The 20597-nt window shown below is 35.0% G+C and overlaps 1 protein-coding gene across 1 annotated transcript; it reads left to right on the top strand.

Moving 5' to 3' along the window:
* Positions 1 to 7056: 7056 nt before the first annotated feature.
* On the top strand, positions 7057 to 10371 carry LOC106080624 (organic cation transporter-like protein). Its single transcript, XM_013242038.2, has one exon. It carries the CDS (start codon positions 8343 to 8345, stop codon positions 10089 to 10091), a length of 1749 nt encoding a protein of 582 aa, XP_013097492.2. The 5' UTR covers positions 7057 to 8342; the 3' UTR covers positions 10092 to 10371.
* Positions 10372 to 20597: the final 10226 nt, after the last annotated feature.

Below are 20597 nucleotides of genomic sequence, written 5' to 3'. Positions count from 1 at the left end.
AGATATTGAACTGAAACTTTGCACAGATTCTGTTTTTATCCATAAGCAGGTTAAGTTCGAATATGGGCTATATTGGACTATATCTTGATATCGCCCTCATTTAGACCGATCCACCGATTTAGGGTCTTAGGCCCATAAAAGCCACATTTATTACCCGATTTTGCTGAAATTTGGGACAGTGAGTGGTGTTAGGCCACTCGACCTTCTTTTTCAATATGGTCCCGATCGGTCCAGTTTTGGATATAGCTGCCATATAGACCAATCTCTCGATTTAAGGTTTTGGGCCCTTAAAAAGTGCATTCATTGTCCGATTTTGCCAAAATTTGGAACAGTGAGTTGTGTTAGGCCAATTTGGTCCAGATTTGGACATAGCTGCCATATAGACCGATCTCTCGATTTAAGGTTTTGGGCCCATAAAAGACGCTTTTATTTTCCGATGTCGCCGAAATTTGGGACAGTGAATAAAGTTAGCCCCCCGACATCTTACTGCAATATGGGCCAGATCGGTCTAGATTTAGATATAGCTGCCATATAGACCGATCTCTCGATTTAAGGTCTTAGGCCCATAAAAGGCGCATTTATTGTTTGATTTTGTCAAAATTTGGGACAGTGAGTTAAGTTAGGCTCCTCGACATCCTTCTTCAATTTGTCACAGATCGGTCTAGATTTAGATATAGCTGCCATATAGACCGATTTCTCGATTTAAGGTTTTGGGCCCATAAAAGGCGCATTTATTTTCTGATTTTGCTAAAATTTGGGACAGTGAGTTAAGTTAGGCCCCTCGACATCTTTCTGCAATATGGCCCATATCGGTTCAGTTTTGGATAAAGCTGCCATATAGACCGATCTCTCGGATTTAAAGTCTTGGCCACATTAAAGGCACATTAAAAATTCAATTTCGCTGAAATTTGACACAGTCACTTATGTTAGGCATTTCAACATCCGTGTCGTATATGGTTCAAATCGGTATATATTTGTATATGGCTACCAAAAAGACAAATATTTTGTTCCACAATTGTACAATGATTCAATTCGTGTCGAATTTGTTCCAAATCGGACCATATTTCGATATAGCTGCTAAGGCTGCATGAATTATGCATTTCTCACCGGACTATGACGAAAGGTGGTTTACATATATACCAGAGGTGGTGGGTATCCAAAGTTCGGCCCGGCCGAACTTTACGCCTTTTTACTTGTTTAAATATGCACTCTGAGTCTATATGGATGCGATGATGATGGTACGAGTATTGAATGCGGTTGTTCCTTTAACATGTACAAGCAATACACGTATATTACACATTAGCCCACATTTATTGGGAGACAATTTACATTATGTGTCTAACTATTCATTCATCCTCAAAGGGTTATAAAGCCCATAATTATATGTTGTTTCCAAGCAAACATATTTCTTTAGATTTTTAAGAACGCTAATTGATGCTAATTGAAGACAATGGTGGAACGCAGCCATTGACAACCACTATGCCCACAAGAACCGACTGTCATCTGTCCACACACATCGATAAAATTCTCTTCAATAAATTCCAATTTGATGGTACAGTACAGTTCAATCAAGACCAATTAATAAAATTTACTTTCATTTGTTATTAACGCTATATTTACAAACAATTAAAGAAATTACAATACTCTAAAGTCGACGACAATGTGAATGAAGGAGGGAATCTGTTGCTTGGTGCAATGACCCAATCACTATTAGTGTAATATTTCATTTTGTAAAATAATTTTACTCTTATCAATCTTGTTGCCTACATTGAATAAGTTCTGTAAAACAAAACATTGTGCTACATTAATAATCTACTCAATAAATCGCAAAGGGTTTATTCAAATTTTTAACAAATCAGTCACCACGTAGGTAGTCGAGCTTCCATACGAAATGGTTCTTCGAAGCTTTGGATGCAATTTTGATTCTATTGGGGGGTACTTATAGAAAGTTTATCGGCTTTAACATGCACACAAAATACCGCCTATTTAGTTTCATGCATAAGTTTAACTCCCATATGAAACGTTCTCCCGATTTTACATCTTGATACCCAAGAAGCTTCACTTTTTGTCAGATTTTGCGCAAATATGTAAGATGTAAGATATTACCCCCATATAAACCAAGCAAGTGTATTGTGTGTTAATCCTAATCCTGTTTTCGCCCAGTAGGTCCTTATGGACGTTGTCCATCGCAATATACAGCGCCATTCTGACAGGTCTGAATTCTATTTCTTGCGTGTAGCTCAGACCTCTGTTTTTCTGGGGTCTTTTTATCCCAAAAGATGTTGTGTTGTTGATGCGAATAGTTTTTGGTATATATGTGGTATACGAAAAACATAATAAAAAAAACTATAACGGACCTTGTCAAAATTACGTTTTAGCAGTACTATAAAATACAATTACGTCGTCAGGTTAATCCATGGGTTCTTCATACTATATGTCAGAAATACCTGGTATGCATCGATTAAGTTCCAGTGAAAAAAAGAGATGCCATGAAGTCCTTATCACCCATGATTTAGCGATTTGATGTCAAGTATTTTTTTTATGGACATTGAGTGAACAGAGGTGGCGTATGATATATGATATATCTAGGCACAATTATGGAGAATAATCATACGCACCAATGTCCCATACATTTATATTGGGTTGCCCAAAAAGTAATTAAATTAATTAATCAAATATACTTTTTTTCTAAAGCAAGCTAAAAGTAACAGCTGATAACTGACAGAAGAAAGAATGCAATTACAGCGTCACAAGCTGTGAAAAAATTTGTCAACGCAGACTATATGAAAAATCCGCAATTACTTTTTGGGCAACCCAATATATATATACTACTAGCTGAGTCGGGCCCGCTCTGCTGCTCGAACAAAATTATCCTTTGAATATTTATTTTCGACAATTCAAGAGTTTTTTGTGAAAATAATGCTACGAAAATAGTAAATGTATATCGCTTGAATAACAGTAGAACAATATAAATGCCTTTATTTAATCCCGTATGATCTTTATTGGTCCATGAACTCGCTCGAAGGGTTTTAGTTTGGATGTTAGATGTACTCCACTCTTAAAATCCGATTAATGTGCGATTTAGGAATGTTGATGTGAGGTGGTCCCCCAGGCCCTTAGCTCTTAAAAAAATGAGGAGTCCCCAAACACTTGGTCGAAATTTTGGTTATAAAATTCGTTTTCTAATCTCCAAAACCTTTCATTTGAGCCACATATGGCCATGGCCGGTAAATTTTTACTTTTTGGGGAAGGGGCGGTGTCCCGAATACATGGTCCCACATTTGGATATCGCATCCGTATTCTACTCCCAAATACCTTTGTTTAAGCCCCATAGTAAATAATTTTTGTTTGTGAATGTTTTGGAAAAGTGGTAGGCCCCCAGAAAATTGGTCCCGAAGTGGGTATCAATTTTGTGCTCTACTCTCTAATACCTTCAATTTGAGCCCCACATTGACTTGGTCGGTAAATATGTCCGATTTAGCGAGCGGTCTGGTTCGCCGAACACTTAGCCCTGAAAATGAATCGGCATTGTGCTCTACTTTCAAATATCATTTATTTGAACCCCATATTGCCATTGGCCTCAATACCTTTCATACCTTTATTGGAAAAGTCAGCAAATATGTCCGGTTTGGGACGAGCAAATGCGTACAATTTGGGAGTTGTTATGGGGTTGGGACGTCCCTTGGACAGTTGGTCCCGAATGTTGAAATCAAATTCGTGGTCGATTCCCAAATACCTTTCACATGAGCCCCATATTTCCATAGTCGGCAAAAATGTCCTGTTTGGGGGGTGTTTAGGGGGATGGGGCGACCACTCAGTGACTTGGCCCTGAAAATATATCTCAGATTCGTGTTATACTATAGAAAACCTCTTATTTGAGCCCCATATTGCAATGATCAGCAAATACGACCTATTTGGGTGGTGTTATGGGGTTGGGGTGGCCTCATAGATACTTTTCCAGAAAATTGACATCAGATTCGTGCGTTACTCCTAAATACCTTTCGTTTGAGACCCATATTGCTATCGTCGTAAATTTGACCTCTATGGGGGGAGTTTTTGGGTAGGGGCGGCCCCCCAAACACTTGGATGGATATCAGATTCGTTTTCTACACTCAAGTACCTTTTATTTGAGCCCCATATTGCCATATTCAGTAAATAAGACCTATTTGGGTTTTTTTTTTTGGGAAGGGGTAGATCCCCAGAAACTTCGTCCCACATTTAGATATCAGATTCGTATTCTACTTGCCAATACCTTTCCTTTGGGTCCCATATTGCCATGGTCGGTAAATATGTCCGATTAAGGGGTGTTTTGGGGGTTGGGGTGGTTCCCTAACACTTGGTCCGACAGTTGGATATCAGGTACCTTTTCTTTTCCTTAAAAACCTTTCATTTATTGTCCCACATTGTCGTGATTGGTCTAAATATATATTTGTTTGATTTTAGGGTGGGGCGGTCCCCCTAGGTACACCATCCAAAATATGGATGCCAAATTTTTATATTTAGGGTACTATAAAAGAGCACACAAAATTTCGCTTAAATCGCACTACCCATCACCGAGATCTGGCGTTTCTGAAAATTTTGGAAGGTCCATATAGATGATGTAATCTATTTTATTGGAATGATTGCAGTGAATTATGATCCTGTGAGGATGAAAAAATTATTAGAATGTAAACCCAGAAGAACCTATGAAGGCTTGCAAATATTTAGTCTTTAACGCAGAGGAATAACTTTTCTAATATCAAAAATACTCTTTGCTGATTTTATAAAAATTTGTTTAACATTGCAGGAAATAGTTTCAACTTTTTGAATTTCTAAGCAATAGTAAACCCACTTCCTACATATTTATTTGTGACAATTTTAGGCGTACATTTTTGGTTTAAAAGCTTAAATATGATTTTACTAGATATTGTTTTTTAGAAAATACTATAAAATTGAGTTTTGAAACTCAAAAAATTAAAAGATAAGGTGAAATATACATATATAATGTCATTTAACATATGAAAACAGCAGAAAATATTTGCCATTTTTGTAAAAAATTTTGCTTTTGCATTTCCGGGTGACCATCTTTTGTTACACCAACTAATTTCTCTGAGTGTAACATTTTTGAAATATTGTACACAAACCTCTGAAGCCAAGATGCAAACATAAACCCTAGAAATTTAGATTAACCATGAACCCTAGAAAAGCACAGCGAAGCGTGCCTGGGTGGGATAGTAAGGTATTATTTTAACAACTTGATGTTTTGTCAGAGGTTTATGAGATTCCCATGGTTTGATGATTTTATTCTATTTTACGACTTCGATGCCGTATCGTAGGTGTTGATTGGTAGAGGTTAAACTATGCCAGGGATATCACTTCACCATGGAGAACTCCATACACCACTAGCGACCACCAATAACAGATTGGTATTAAACCAATACCAGTTCGGTAGTAAGGCTAGTACCAAACGGAACTAATAATTTGATGGTTCATCGCTACCATCGGGTATTGTTTTTGTACAATACGGTGTTGCTTTACTATCAATACCGTATGGTGCTGAAATAAGCACGTTTGATATCCACTTTTCTCTGGGTGTAATATTGCAATTTCAGAGTAGCAGGCTTACTGTTAGAAAGTCTGTTGTTTGCTGAAAATGACTGCTGCTTAATTATGAAGGGGATGTTAGAAAAAAAATAGAACACATATGGAAATGTGTGTCTCAGTGGATGTTTGTTATCACCACTGAATGTATACTTTCCATAACCTTTTTTTCTTTAAATTTGGATACAAAAGGCCATATCAGTCATTTGCACAATTAGTAGAGCAATAAAAAAAATGCGAGCTAGCTCAGCCATATTCAGAAATGTATACCAATGGATGGATTAGGTAGCTTCTTTACAGTCATATTCCACAAATTAAAATCATCTATTCCAACAAAATTTCTAAAAAAAAATCTAAAAAAAGCCTAAAGTAATCAAAACATTTAACAGGGAGCCATAAAAAGTAGGATAAACATTTTTTTCCAGCAGACTTGTGTACTGAAAACATCAGATTTATTGTAGTTAGTTGAAATAGCAGTAAGAAATGTTTGCTAATACAGCGGCCCGATGTTTGCTGAAACAACAGTCATGTATGCTATCCCATTTTCAGCAGACAAAAACTGCTGTTTTAGCAAACATTTTTGCTGTTTTGAATACTAAATTTAGTTGAGTGTACATGACTGGCAAGGCCTTTTGTTTTTAAATTAAAGAAAAGAAGATGATGGAAAGTATACATTCAGCGGTGTTAATAAGCATACTAATTATTTTATTTTTTCTTCTAACATCCCCTTCATAATTTAGCAGCAGTCATTTTCAGCAAGCAACAGACATTTCAGCAGTCAACCTGCTGCTTTGAAATTGCAGAACTACTGCTATATTAGCAGCAAACTTGTTTGCTATTTTCAGCAAACTTTTTTCTATGGGTATATAGATCGATCTCCTCAGTTTGGGTCTTTAGTCCTTAAGGACGCTTTGGTTATTCGATTACGGCAAAATCCTTGTCCAATATATTCTCGATCAAACAATATTTGAAAATGGGATCAGATTTGGATATTAATTTGACTGATGGACTATGACATCTCTTTTAAAATATATTAAAATATCCATATCGAGAAACCCTATATTGGTTTTTCTTTTACAATTTCTTGTCACAATCAATACCACTAAAAGTACATGCATGTGCAAACACTCTGCGACGCCCCACTATGCCTTGCTTTGCTTAGTTTAATTTTAGGATAGACCGGCTTCGTTTCAAACATCTGTTCGTTTCACTTCTCTCAAAGGGGGTGGTGGTGTTATTTGGCGCCTTTATGTTGCCTTACCAAACTTATACTCACTTTTAAAGAGAGACTCTCTATAGTCAGGCTCTCTCATCAGTTGACATTGAGTGAAATACAAGATGTACCTCATCTTATGTATCTCTGTTATAATGCATTAACACATTTAATCGCACATACATAATATATGTATGTATGTTTTAAGGGAAGAGACTTATTCACACATCAAACGCCGGTATTATTCATCAGTTTCTTTACTCGCGCCGATAGAAGAAAACGCAATTATTTCCTTAGTGTAGTTTATTAAACAAATGTTGCAGTAAACAATATATAGATTGTTAAACAATCTATTATACGCATCTCATGTATTTTGAGTACTACTTCTCTTGGCCAAACATAAAAATATATTTACAAAATTCTTTTTATTACATTTTACCCCGACTGCACAACCATCCGCTCGGTGTGTGTTTCTTTTAGCAAATTGTGCGGTGGTGGGGACTGTGAAGCATGTATACGTGCCTATATTCAATAAATGCGATTTTCACAACGTCTGTCGTTCGTCGATGGCATTTACAAAATTACTTTAAAGATTTTCTTTAAAATATGAGTAGATAAGTTAGTTGCATACGGTTTGTGAGCGAAGCGAGAGCTTCATACGGAACGCGCAGAACTTTGTTGTAATATAGCCCCAAAGTGCTTTTTTATATTCGTTCGAATCAACCAACCAACACGAACACACATTTGTACATGCGGTTCAACACCTAGTGGGCCAAGAGGCAGACCCCAACACTAAAGTGAATAAAAATGTACCTTAAGGGAAACTATTTTGGTCACGTCTATGCTAATGAATAAAAAATTAAGAAAAGCAACATAAAAAATCAGAGAGAAAAAATAATTTTTTTCACACCACGTGCATATAAAGTGGAAATGAGAAATGAGATTTCGCCGATATAAAGGATGGGCTCGTGTATAAACCTAAATCTAAAAAAATACGTACTTAAAACCGCCCTTACTAATCACAGCGCCTCATCTCATCGGACGGGACATAGTGTCGCCGTTTTAGTGTGTGAATGAATGTCCCCTCCAATCCCAGTCCCAGCGAGATAAGGTGTCGGAGTTCGTCAGCATGGAATAAAAACAGTTTTACTATACGCTAGCTTAAATTGACAGCAACACCAGCAGCTAATTTTTGCTTGGTATTAGTACATGTACTATGTATTGTATACTCCGCATGTAAACAAGACTGCAAACAAGGGCCCATAGGAGTCTTCTGTATACAGAGAGACATTTCAAAAGAGTGTGGGAGAGAGAGAAAAAGAGAGAAAGTGCACGTTGAATGAGTGTAAGATTTTAAAATTTGCATTACTGACTATAAAAGAGAGTGGCAGGCATTCAATGTCAATTGTTGTCTGGCCTTTTTGCCACTATCTCCACCACAACCGTGAATAGTATTTCTTTGTTGCTCTTTCGTGCTGCCACCCTCAAACAACTACATCATCATCTCATCATCCCAGGAAGAAAAAAAAGTTAACTATCCCCACCCAAGATGGGCTACGATGAGGTTCTTACTCATCTTGGCGATTTCGGCAGATATCAGAAAGTCATCTATTTCCTCATCTGCTTAACTTCTATCACCTGTGCCTTTCACAAGTTGGCAGGAGTTTTTCTTCTGGCCAAGCCTGAGTTTCGATGTGTATTACCTTTTGAGAATGCTTCTGAAGTGCAATATGGGGACTTGCCCAAAGATCTATGGCCCATGGCATACCCGAAGGATATATTGGGTGTAAAGTACGAGACATGTTCCTTTTATGATGTGAATTACACTGAGGACTATTTGAATAGCTCCGTCCCATTTACAACCAATGGAACTAGGGGATGTTCCCACTATGTCTACGATAAGACGAAATATCTAAACAGTGCCGTCACAGAATGGGATATGGTGTGTAATCGTAATTTTCTAAGGGCCACCAGTGATGCCTTGTTTATGCTGGGAGTGTTGGTGGGCAGCATTGTATTTGGCCAAATGTCCGATAAATATGGTCGTAAGCCCATTTTCTTCTCCTCTCTGGTCATACAAGTTATATTTGGCGTCTTGGCTGCTGTTGCTCCTGAATATCTAACATATACCTGTGCCAGATTTATAGTGGGAGCCACCACTTCAGGGGTCTTTCTGGTGGCCTATGTAATAGCTATGGAAATGGTGGGGCCGAGTATGCGACTTTTTGCCGGCATATTTGTGATGATGTTCTTCTCGGTGGGCTTCATGTTGACGGCCGCCTTTGCCTACTTTGTCCATGATTGGCGTTGGCTGCAAATTGCCTTGACCCTTCCCGGTTTGTTGTTCATGTGTTACTATTGGATTATCCCCGAGTCGGCCAGATGGTTGTTGTCGAAAAATCGCAAGGAGGCCGCCATTGCTAATATCCAAAAGGCAGCCCGTTTCAACAAGGTGGAGATATCTGCCGATCTGTTAAATCAGCTATTGGACGACAATTCCAAAGAGGAAAAGAAACCCGCCACAGATGAGGAGGACCAACATCAACCCAGCGTTTGGGACCTTCTGCGTTACCCCAACTTGAGAAGGAAGACATTGCTGATATTCTTCGATTGGTTCGTCAATAGTGGTACCTACTATGGCCTCTCCTGGAATACCAATAATCTGGGATCTAACGTGCTGCTCAATTTTGTCATCTCCGGAGCTGTGGAAATACCTGCTTACACCTTTCTTTTGTTCACTCTAAATAAATGGGGCCGCCGTACCATACTCTGTGGTTGTATGCTGGTAGCGGGCATAGCTCTTCTCATCACCATTGCTATACCTTCCGATATGAACTGGCTGCTTATTACCTGCGCCATGTTGGGCAAGCTGGCTATAACATCCTCCTATGGCACCATTTATATATTCTCTGCCGAACAGTTCCCCACGGTGGTAAGGAATGTTGGTCTTGGCGCTGCCTCTATGGTGGCTCGTATTGGCGGCATTCTGGCCCCTTTTTTTAATATGCTAGGTGACATTTGGAAACCATTGCCCTTGATAATATTCGGAGCCATGGCTTTTGTTGGCGGTCTGCTCTCTCTGTTGCTGCCCGAGACTCACAACAAGCCAACGCTGGAAACAATTGCCGACGGTGAAGAATTTGGCAAAGCCTCAAAAGTCACTCAATACCTGTTGGAGGAGGGCAAAGAATTGCAGAATATAGAGAAAAGCGAAACTTTACCTTTGAATGCGACCGCCCCAGCAACGGAAAGCTCATCAAATGCTGTGCAGCAACAAAATGGCCAAAATAAATATTAACTTAAAATAGACTTTCATTTAATCCTAGCTTAAACTTAAAGTTTTATATATTTTATTTAAATTTGTATATTAGTACTTAAGCGTATGCTCATTTGCATAGAAACATGATTTATTTTTGTTTTAGGTCAACTTTTAAAAAGTATTTCTTAGATTATGTCCATTTTTTTGTTTATTGTCTTAACAACTATTTCTAAGCAATAACTACCTAACCAATGGTGGCAATAAACCGAATTATCATTTACAATGCACAACCACCTACCACTTAAAGAGGAGAGAAAAAGTTTGTGTTTTCTTTTAATTGAATGGCCAACTAAAGGAAAGTATAGAACAAATTTTACCTGTTTCTTTGCATCGACTGAAAAACTGATAGGGATTGAAAAGGCAGCGTTTTTGTTTGGGGTGGACCTTGAAACTACTTACAAGAAGTAATCAATTTAACATAATTTGTTCTCTATTGTAATTATTGTAAAGAAATCAAATCGAATGATTTAAATACAGACAAAAAATAGAAAAGACGGTTTCAATGAGGTAATCAATTGATCCAATAATTTTTTTATTTGAAACCAATTCAATCACGAGAATTAAAATATCAATCGATAGTTTTTGAAAAAGTTGAAATTATCGAAAATTTTTTGAAATTTCCAATCATTTTTTTATTGAACCATTGATTGAAATTTTTGAAATGTTCAATTAATGTTTTAATTGATTGAAATTTTCGAAATTTCTAAGAACTTTTTACTTGGTTTACTTAAAATATTGAAATATTATATTAAAATTTTTACGAAAAGAGCGCTGTACCAACGATTTCGAAGCAATTTGTTACCCATATCTTAAACTCCTGGAATACGAATTTAAGGTTTATGTTTGGGCCACAGGCCACAGAATAACCCTGAGGATTTTCTCAAAAATTGGCGGATGTCGTGGGATTTTTTTAATGTTAATTTTTCGAAATGTAGGACTTGTGGGTTTTTAAAATACCCTTCCACGTAAATGTTAACATTTAAATATAATGTAATATAATTAGATCGATGCTGAAGAAACCGTAATGTCATTATTATGTATATTTCGATCATAAATAAATTTAGGAATTACGTCTAGAGATTCAACTGTTTCTATAGGAGTTTTATTTTATTCATAGAAACTATTTGGCAAAATGTCGAGCGGTCATAACAAATTGATAGGACGAGAAATAACATATGTTTATTGAGTCTATGATCATATTTAAAATTTTAAAAAAATTCCTATTCAATAAAAAAAGTATTTTAAAAACCAGTATGAAAAAGCAATAGTCGGACGGAGCTGACTATATAATACCTCACCTAGTGTACGTAGTACTTTTTTATATGTAGAACTTATCGCGAAATCTAGTCAGACTTTAATTTGAATACCTATTGAAATATCAAATGTAACCTTTCTACAGGCTAAAGTCTATTTCGGAAGAAAAATATATCGGGGACCGATGTCTAAATCTAAACCGAATTTTATAGAATTTTGCACACGTATTAAGACGTCAAAAAAAAACATCTCGTACTGCATCTTGTTAAGAACGTGGATTCTACAGCCTTAAAACACCATATCGGATAAAAGATATATATCTTAATCCAGACCGAAATTTTGAAATTTTATTTTGATTTTATGAAATTTTGCACTCGCCCTGGGACTTTAAATAAAACAAATCACGCTGAATTTTGTAGAAATTGGGCCAAAATTGTGCCTACAACTGCAGTTAAACTCCAAATCAAATGAAAGATATATATGGGAGGTATATCTAAATCTGAACATATTTTTATGAAGACGTCAAATGAAGAACCCCATGCCAAATTTGGGAAAGATCGGACCAAAATTGTGGCTCATACAGCCTTTAAACTCTATATCGGATAAAAGAGATATATGGGTGCTATATCTAATTCTGAACCTATTTTTATGAAATTTTCCAGTCGTATTGAGATTTCAAAGAAAAAACATCGTACACAATTTTCCAAAGACCGGACCAAAATTGTGGCTGCTATAGTTTTTTTTATAAATTTTTTTTATAAAATTCTATATATTTTTAATATAGAATAATTACTAAAATTAATTAAAAAATTTTTAAAATATTTAATTTTTTAAAAATAAAAAAATCCTTAAAAAATTAAAAAATTTTAGATTTTAATAAATTGTTATTAAATAATTAATTTTTGCATTTATATATATATAGAAATTTCTATATCCAATTTTTATATATAATCTAAATATTTATATATTTATATATATATATATGTATTTATATATTTATAAATATATATATAATATATAAATATTACCGATTTTTATGAAATTTTGCACACATATGAAGACGTCAAATAAAGCACCTCTTGTCAAATTTTGTAAAGATCGGACCAAAATTGTGGCTTCTACAGCCTTAAAAATTCATATCGGATGATAGATATATATGGGAGCCATATCGAAATCTGAACCGATTTTGATGAAATCTTGCAAGTATGTTAAGATCAGTACAAAACAGTTCATGCCAAATTTTGTTTGGTTGAAAATTGTAGTAACTACGGCCATGTAAGTGCAAATCGGGCGATACATATATATATGATAGCTATATCCAAATCTGAACCGAATTTAGTGAAATCTCGCAGATATGTTAAGTTCAATAGCAAAACAATCCGTTCCAAATGGTGTGCAGATCGGTTGAAAATTGTAGTTACTACGACAATTCAAGTTAAAATCGGGCGATACATATATAGGGGAGCTATATCTAAATCTAAACCGATTTTGATGAAATTTTCAAGATATGTTAAGATCAGTGCAGAGTTGAAAAATTTGCAGATATGTTAAGATCAGTAACAAAACAATACGTGTCAAATTTTGTGCAGATCGGTTGAAAATTGTAGTAACTACGGTCATTTAAGTGCAAATCGGGTGATACATATACATGGGAGCTATGTCTAAAACTGAACCGATTTTGATGAAATTTTCAAGATATTTTAAGATCAGTAACAAAACAATGAGTGCATATCGGTTGAAAAATTTAGCTACTACGGCCATTTAAGTGCAAATCGGGCGATATATATATATGTGAGAGAGACGATTTTGATAAAATTTTGCAGATATGTTTAGATCAGCAAGAAAACAATCCGTGCCAAATTTTGGCAGATCGGTTGACAATTGTAGTTACTACGGCCATTTATGTGCAAATCGAGCGATACATATATATGAGAGCTGAATCTAAATCTGAACCGATTTTGATGAAATCTTGCAGATATAAAGGGTGATTTTTTTGAGGTTAGGATTTTCATGCATTAGTATTTGACAGATCACGTGGGATTTCAGACATGGTGTCAAAGAGAAAGATGCTCAGTATGCTTTGACATTTCATCATGAATAGACTTACTAACGAGCAACGCTTGCAAATCATTGAATTTTATTACCAAAATCAGTGTTCGGTTCGAAATGTGTTCATTCAGTGTTCAGCGATGAGGCTCATTTCTGGTTGAATGGCTACGTAAATAAGCAAAATTGCCGCATTTGGAGTGAAGCGGCAATTTTGCTTATTTACGTAGCCATTCAACCAGAAATGAGCATCATCGCTGAACACTGAATGAACACATTTCGAACCGAACACTGATTTTGGTAATAAAATTCAATGATTTGCAAGCGTTGCTCGTTAGTAAGTCTATTCATGATGAAATGTCAAAGCATACTGAGCATCTTTCTCTTTGACACCATGTCTGAAATCCCACGTGATCTGTCAAATACTAATGCATGAAAATCCTAACCTCAAAAAAATCACCCTATATTAGGATCAGTAACAAAACAATTCGTGCCAAATTCTGTGCAGATCGGTTGAAATTGATTGAACCGATTTTTACCAAAATCAATAGCGTTCGTCCTTGGGACAAGAAAAGTGATATGCGCAAAATTTTGTGATGATTGGACAACAAATATGAAAAGTGATATGTACAAAATTTTGTGATGATTAGACAACAAATTTATTGTCATCACAAAATTTTGCACATATCACTTTTTTTGATTACAAGAATACATGGACTCACAGACGGACAGGCGGACATGGTCAAATCGAATCAGAAAGTGATTCTGAGTCGATCGGTATACTTATCAATGGTTCCAACTCTTCTCCTTCTTAGCGTTGCAAACAAATGCACAAACTTATAATACCCTGTACCACAGTGGTGGTGTAGGGTATAAAAATGCATAACAAGTATTAAATTTGCTAATTTTAATAAGAAAACAATTATTAAAAACTTGCGTTGCGTCATCACCTATTTGGCAGATCGCACACTGAATTTTTTCTGCATTGATAGCTAATGCGTCGACCAGCAACTTTAGATCATAAAGCCCAACGAAGATGACTATGAAAAAAATTTAAAAAGTTTCATTAGCTCCTGCCTATGGATATATGTAAGCAGTTGCGTATTCCCGTATTATATTTTCGAAATGAGAAACATTTAACTGTTTTAAATATTGAGGAATTTAAGGGTACATAAGAAAACTTTAGAATAAATGTGAAGAAGTAGGGAGCGCCGTAGTCGAAAAACTTTTGTTCAATTTAAAAAAGCGGTCCCGATTTTTTTTGCTTTAGAGGTTATTTAGTAGTGCCGCGAGGTACATGTTTGATCTCTAATACACAAAACAAATAATTCATTTGTCTGTCTTCTTTCTACAAAAAAATCCTCACATTGGATCGGAAATTGATATATTCTAAACAAAACGACACGTTTCACTATTCACACTATTTTGCACTTGACGTCATTACTCTAAAAGTTTTCTATAGAAATTTATTTGAATAATTAAACGTAGATAATTATCCATGGTAATTTTGTAAATAGTTTAATGTAGATTGCAAGGCGCCTGGTAGATTGTTTATAACTTTTAATATTTGACACTAAAAAACATAAAGAAACAATGAAAATTAACCCAAATATTACATCACGCTTCGAGTGCTGTTTTTCCATTTTGGAGGTTAACTACGCAAAATTCGCTTAAAATAACCAAAATATACACCTCCATTTTTGTAGCGTGCGTCACCTAACTTTATGACCATTTTTTTTCACAATATATGAAAGAAAACAGTTCTTTAAATGACTTTTTCTAATAGAAAAACCCCAGACATAGGAAAACACCACCTCCAAACTTTCAGCCAAATCGAGTAAAAATTGCGCCCTTCAGAGGCTCAAAAAGTCAAACTGGGAGATCGGTTTATATGGCAGCTATATCAGTTTATATACCGATTTAGACCATACCTAGAACAGTTGTTGGAAGTCATACCAAAACGACATATGCAAAATTTCAACCATATTGGATAAGAATTTCGCCGTCTAGAAGCCCAAGAAGACTAATCGGAAGATCGGTTTAAATGGCGGCTATATCAGGATATAGACTGATTTTGACCATACTTAACACAGTTGTTGGAATTCAAAAGGAAAAACTTCGTGCAAAATTTCCGCTAAATCGGATAAGAATTGCGACCTCTAGAGGCTCAAGAAGTCTGTTCCGGAGATGGGTTTATATGGCGGCTATATCTGGTTATGGACTGATATAGACTGTACTTGACACAAATGTTGGAAGTCATACCAAAATACTTTACTTCAAGAAGTCAAGGCCCAAGACCGGCTTATATGGCAGCGATGTGAAAAATCTTTTTCATACACAAAAAAAATTCATACATTTTAATCGAAAATTGTTTAAATATGTAGCTATATGGAGAAAAACCATGAAACTTTTGGGAGAAAAACCATGAAACTTTTCGTATTTTGGGACGCTTTTACGTATTTGGGTCATTTTTCATACAGCTTTGTGGACAATTTGTGTACATTTGCATTTTTGTTCTTGGTCTTGTTTTATCATTTTGGAGCTCAAATATTACTACAAAAACAACAATTTGGGGTATTGTACATTTTCTTAAATTTATATAAGAGGTTTCAACAGAAATAATGAAACCTTACAAATATTTTTTTTTATAAATAAAATGTCGAGTTTACTTTTTTTGTATTTCCAGCGAACAAAAATGCAAATTTTGCCCATGAACATTCCTCTTAGGAACAGGGGCAAACTTTTCACATGTCAATGAGTGCAGTCCGACTCAAGTTTAAGCTCAATGATAAGGGGCTTTATTTTTATAGCCGAGTCCGAATGGCGTTCCGCAGTGTGACACTTCTTTGGAGAGAAGTTTTACATGGCATAGTACCTCATTAGGAGGGGAAAACTACCGCTGAAAATTTTTTTTATGGTCTCGCCAGGATTCGAACCCATGCGTTCAGCGTTATAGGCGGACATGCTAACCTCTGCGATACGATGGCCTCCATTCCTAAACCGATTACTGGCTTAGGTGTATGTCCATGTGGCATAGGTCGGATTAATATATAATGTTTCATGTTTTATAACACAACACCAATGTCTAAAATATTTTCAAAAATCTAATGTTTTGAAAAAAATTTTTTCCATTTTATTGGGTTGCCCAAAAAGTAATTGCGGATTTTTTAAAAGAAAGTAAATGCATTTTTAATAACACTTAAAATGAACTTTAATCAAATATACTTTTTTACACTTTTTTTCTAAAGCAAGCTAAAAGTAACAGCTGATAACTGACAGGAGAAAGAATGCCATTACAGAGTCACAAGCTGTGAAAAAATTTGTCAAAGCCGACTATATGAAAAATCCGCAATTACTTTTTGGGCAAACCAATACAAAAATCGCGTGATTTTTTAAAAATATTTTTCGTATGCTTTGCTTTTTTCAAAATATTTCGATTTATTATAAATGGAATGACGAAATTAATATACTCACCATACACAGATAAAAATAATTTCCAAAAACAACTTTGGTCGAAAAAACAACTACGAAAGTTGTTAATTTTCCTGCAACATTTTATTTTGAATCTCAAACCATCTAACCAGTCAACGCATGTGTTTTGCTTCGTGTGGTGGTGTTTTTGTTTTCTTTGTTCGGCTCGCGCTGCTTTGTCTTGTTCGTTTTACTGCTGCTCTCGGGTTAAAAACAAATTTTAATAATTTAATAGTATACCGACATCATCTTCTTTGTGAAATAAGAAAAATCAAGTACTGCTGCACAGTAATAAGTGCCTCATTTAATTAAATTTCAAAAATGTAAAAATCACTTTTAATTTTTTTTTCTGAATACGAAATTCTTATTATTTTTTTATGCCGAATTCTCTAAAATAAATTTAATGAAAAAAAAAAAGATTTTTTTTGCCGACCGGGGGACTCGAACCTCTGTTTGCAAGTCATGAATGACATGGGAGATTTGTGCTTTACATGGTAGTACCCCTATTTTTACAACTACCTGAACTAAAGAATTTGTTGAAAGTCAACAAAATTGTCTTTGATTCAATGCTAAAATTCGTTGAGAATTTGAAGTTTCACATACAAATTTGGTAGTTTGTTTTTTCTACGAGTTATTTTTTTTTCTGTGTATAGAATATATGGTGTAGGTTAAAAAACTATTTGGGAGCGTAGTTCAAATATTTATATGGCATTTAAATTTAATAAGTGTTGAGGGCCACTTGGAAAATACGATTTCCAAGGAGAATTTGATCCACTTTTAATAAAAGAAGGCCCAGCGGGCCGATTACACTGTGCAAGGATATATTTAAGGAATACAATCATTTTAAGTTATCCCATGACAATACTTAATAACAAATCATTCCAATATGATTCCTAGCTTTTTTTCTTCTACTAATTTTTCAGAAACTTCCATTGAAAATTGGCTTTAAAACGCCACTGATGCACCCAGAGAAATAAGTCTGCTGATATCAGCAAACAGTTAACATTTTTGAATGAAACCATACAAAATGTTCTAATTTCTACAATTGAATGATTTGTTTTTTGTTTGTTTTAAAGCATTAATAAAATAGTAGTAGTTATTTTGTCTGCTGTTATTTAAATTAGTTAAAAAATTAGATAATTTTAGGAATTAGGAAAAATTTTACTTGAATGCTTGTAAAATAGAAAGACAAGATGGAATACAAAAATTTATAAAATATTTATGACGTTTTTGATATTTTTATACCCACCACCATAGGATGGGGGTATAATAATCTAGTCATTCCCTTTGTTACACCTCGAAATATCCGTCTAAGACCCCATAAAGTATATATATTTTTGATCGTCTCGACGTCATGAGTCGACCTAGCCTAGTCCATCAGTCTGTCGAAATCATGATAGCGGTCGAACGCGTAGAGCTAGCCGCTTGAAATGTTGCACAGATACTTAATATTGATGTTAATGTTAATATTGATTTATATATAGCTCCCATATAAACCGATTTGACTTTTAAAGCCCTTATAAACCACAATGTTGGTCCGATTTTGCACGTAGTGTTCTGTTATGACTTCCAACAAATGTGTCTATATCATTAGTTGATATAGCGCCAATATCATAGCAATTTTTTCTTTTATCACATGTTTGCCTAAAAAGAGATACCGGAAAAAGAACTAGACAGATGGGATCCATGGTGGAGTGTATATAAGATTCGGCCCGGCCAAACTTAGTACGCTTTTACTTTTTAATATTTGAAAACAGCAGAAAATGTTTCCTGTTTTAGCAAAACATGACTGCTATCCCATTTTCAGCAGACTTTCTGCTGTTACAGCAAACACTTTTGCTGTTTTTATTAAAAAATTTCTCTGGGTGTTTGATCTATAATAAAAATGCTTATTAACGCAATTGCCAAACAATTAACGTCTAAATTGCAACAAATTTACATTAACATAAGGAAAACATAAAATCAAGAGACAATGTTTCCTGATATCAGCAAACTTATTTTTATGGGTGTAGACATTTTCAGTGATGAAATTTATGAAAAAATAATTCGAAAATATTTATTTGAAACAAATTATTTTTATCTAATCAAAGTCCTACATGGTGGCATCTAGGACTTATAAGATGAACTACGCTAGACTGTATTCAGTTTGAGTTCAATTTCGAATAATTTTTGTTCTATTCTTTACTTTGTGGACTTTTCTTGGTAGCTTCTATTCTTAAACAATACCATACTTACATAACCTAAAATTTCGTTTAATTTTTTCTTCTTAGGTTAATGATATTTCATTTTAATCCTATTTTGTTTCATATGCGATTTTGTGAGAAAAAAAATTTGAGGTATCTTCTAGTGTTTTCGAGATATGGGGATGAAAATTTGTTCTGTTTCTAGTATTTCAAAAGAATTTCTTAGCTACAGATGCGATTTTCTCATTACCAAAAAACAATGGGGTTAAATATGGAACAAAATATTGTAGCATTAAGCTGACGACTTATTTTTTCCATTTTTTGTTAATACTTCAGTGCATAGTTGCAGTGGTTTATTGAGCAATGCCATACTTCTTGTTCTGTAAAAGAACCTTATCTATGAATTGTCTGGTTTTACAATGTTTATTCACTTTACTGCTTTGTACCATACAATTTGTTTTAGGTTCAACAAAGAGTATCTTTTGAAAAAATGTTCAACTATATATTATCAGTCTTACACACATTCATATGAATTTATGTATGTAAATGAATAATGTTCCCAAGTTAGGTGGCCTCATGGGAAACTGCAACTGCATGCTTAAGAAATGCAATGAAAATTTCTATGAAAAAGTTTTTGCATATGTTTTTGCCTTTTCTTGATATTAATCGAAAATAGTTAATTAGTGGCCACCATTTTCGACCACTTTTTCCAGGATCTGGGAACATATGTCAGCAAAGCTATTATAAAATAGCATTCTAAATGTTGCATACATCAACTGAGAGTTGTCAAAAAGACCAACTCCGAAAAAAGTGTGAAGAAGTTGATAACCACATGTCTTAGCAGTCACCATTTATCAACAATCAGCACACATGTTTTTGATCTTATCAGCTTTATTTATTCTATGATTGTAATCCATCCCAATTTCTAATCATTATAATATGCAGATATTACATATACATGCACTTGGATTTAAAGTTATTTATATCTACATATGCAGCTACTTTTTACGAGGCTAGGTTTTCCTCATGCTTAAAAATATGATGGTAAATATTTAAAAGGAGATGTGCATATATTTCTTTAAACTTCTATTGTTTGTCTTTATCTTATTTTAGAAACAGTTAAAAACGTTCCGTCGGGCCAAATCTTGGGTAGATTAGGTTAGGTTTAGGTGGTAGTCTGATTGCAGACTCAGGAACAGAAGAAGGAAGATGCCTTTTGTTCCTACAATTGAACCATCCAGAGCGCTTAAAAAATCCCAATAACTTGCCAATGTTCACATCCGCTAAATCAGACAGGTTTTTAAAGAAATGAGAACCTAAGTGGAATTCCTTCTGACTGCTAGTGCGGGACACACGCACAGAAGGTATTCTATAGTCTCTTCTTCTTCTTCTTCTGCAAAAGTCGTTGCTGGCAACCTTCAGTCTGTTAGCTTGTTTTCCGATTAGACATTGACCTGTCATGACGGATACAATGACTGAGACGTCTGTTCTAGCCAATGACAGCAAAGCAGTAGACCTCTTCAAGTCTAGC

This window comes from Stomoxys calcitrans, chromosome 2, assembly GCF_963082655.1.
Source record: "Stomoxys calcitrans chromosome 2, idStoCalc2.1, whole genome shotgun sequence".
NCBI classification, from domain to species: Eukaryota; Metazoa; Arthropoda; class Insecta; order Diptera; family Muscidae; genus Stomoxys; species Stomoxys calcitrans.
This window is presented reverse-complemented; position numbering and strand designations above follow the sequence as displayed.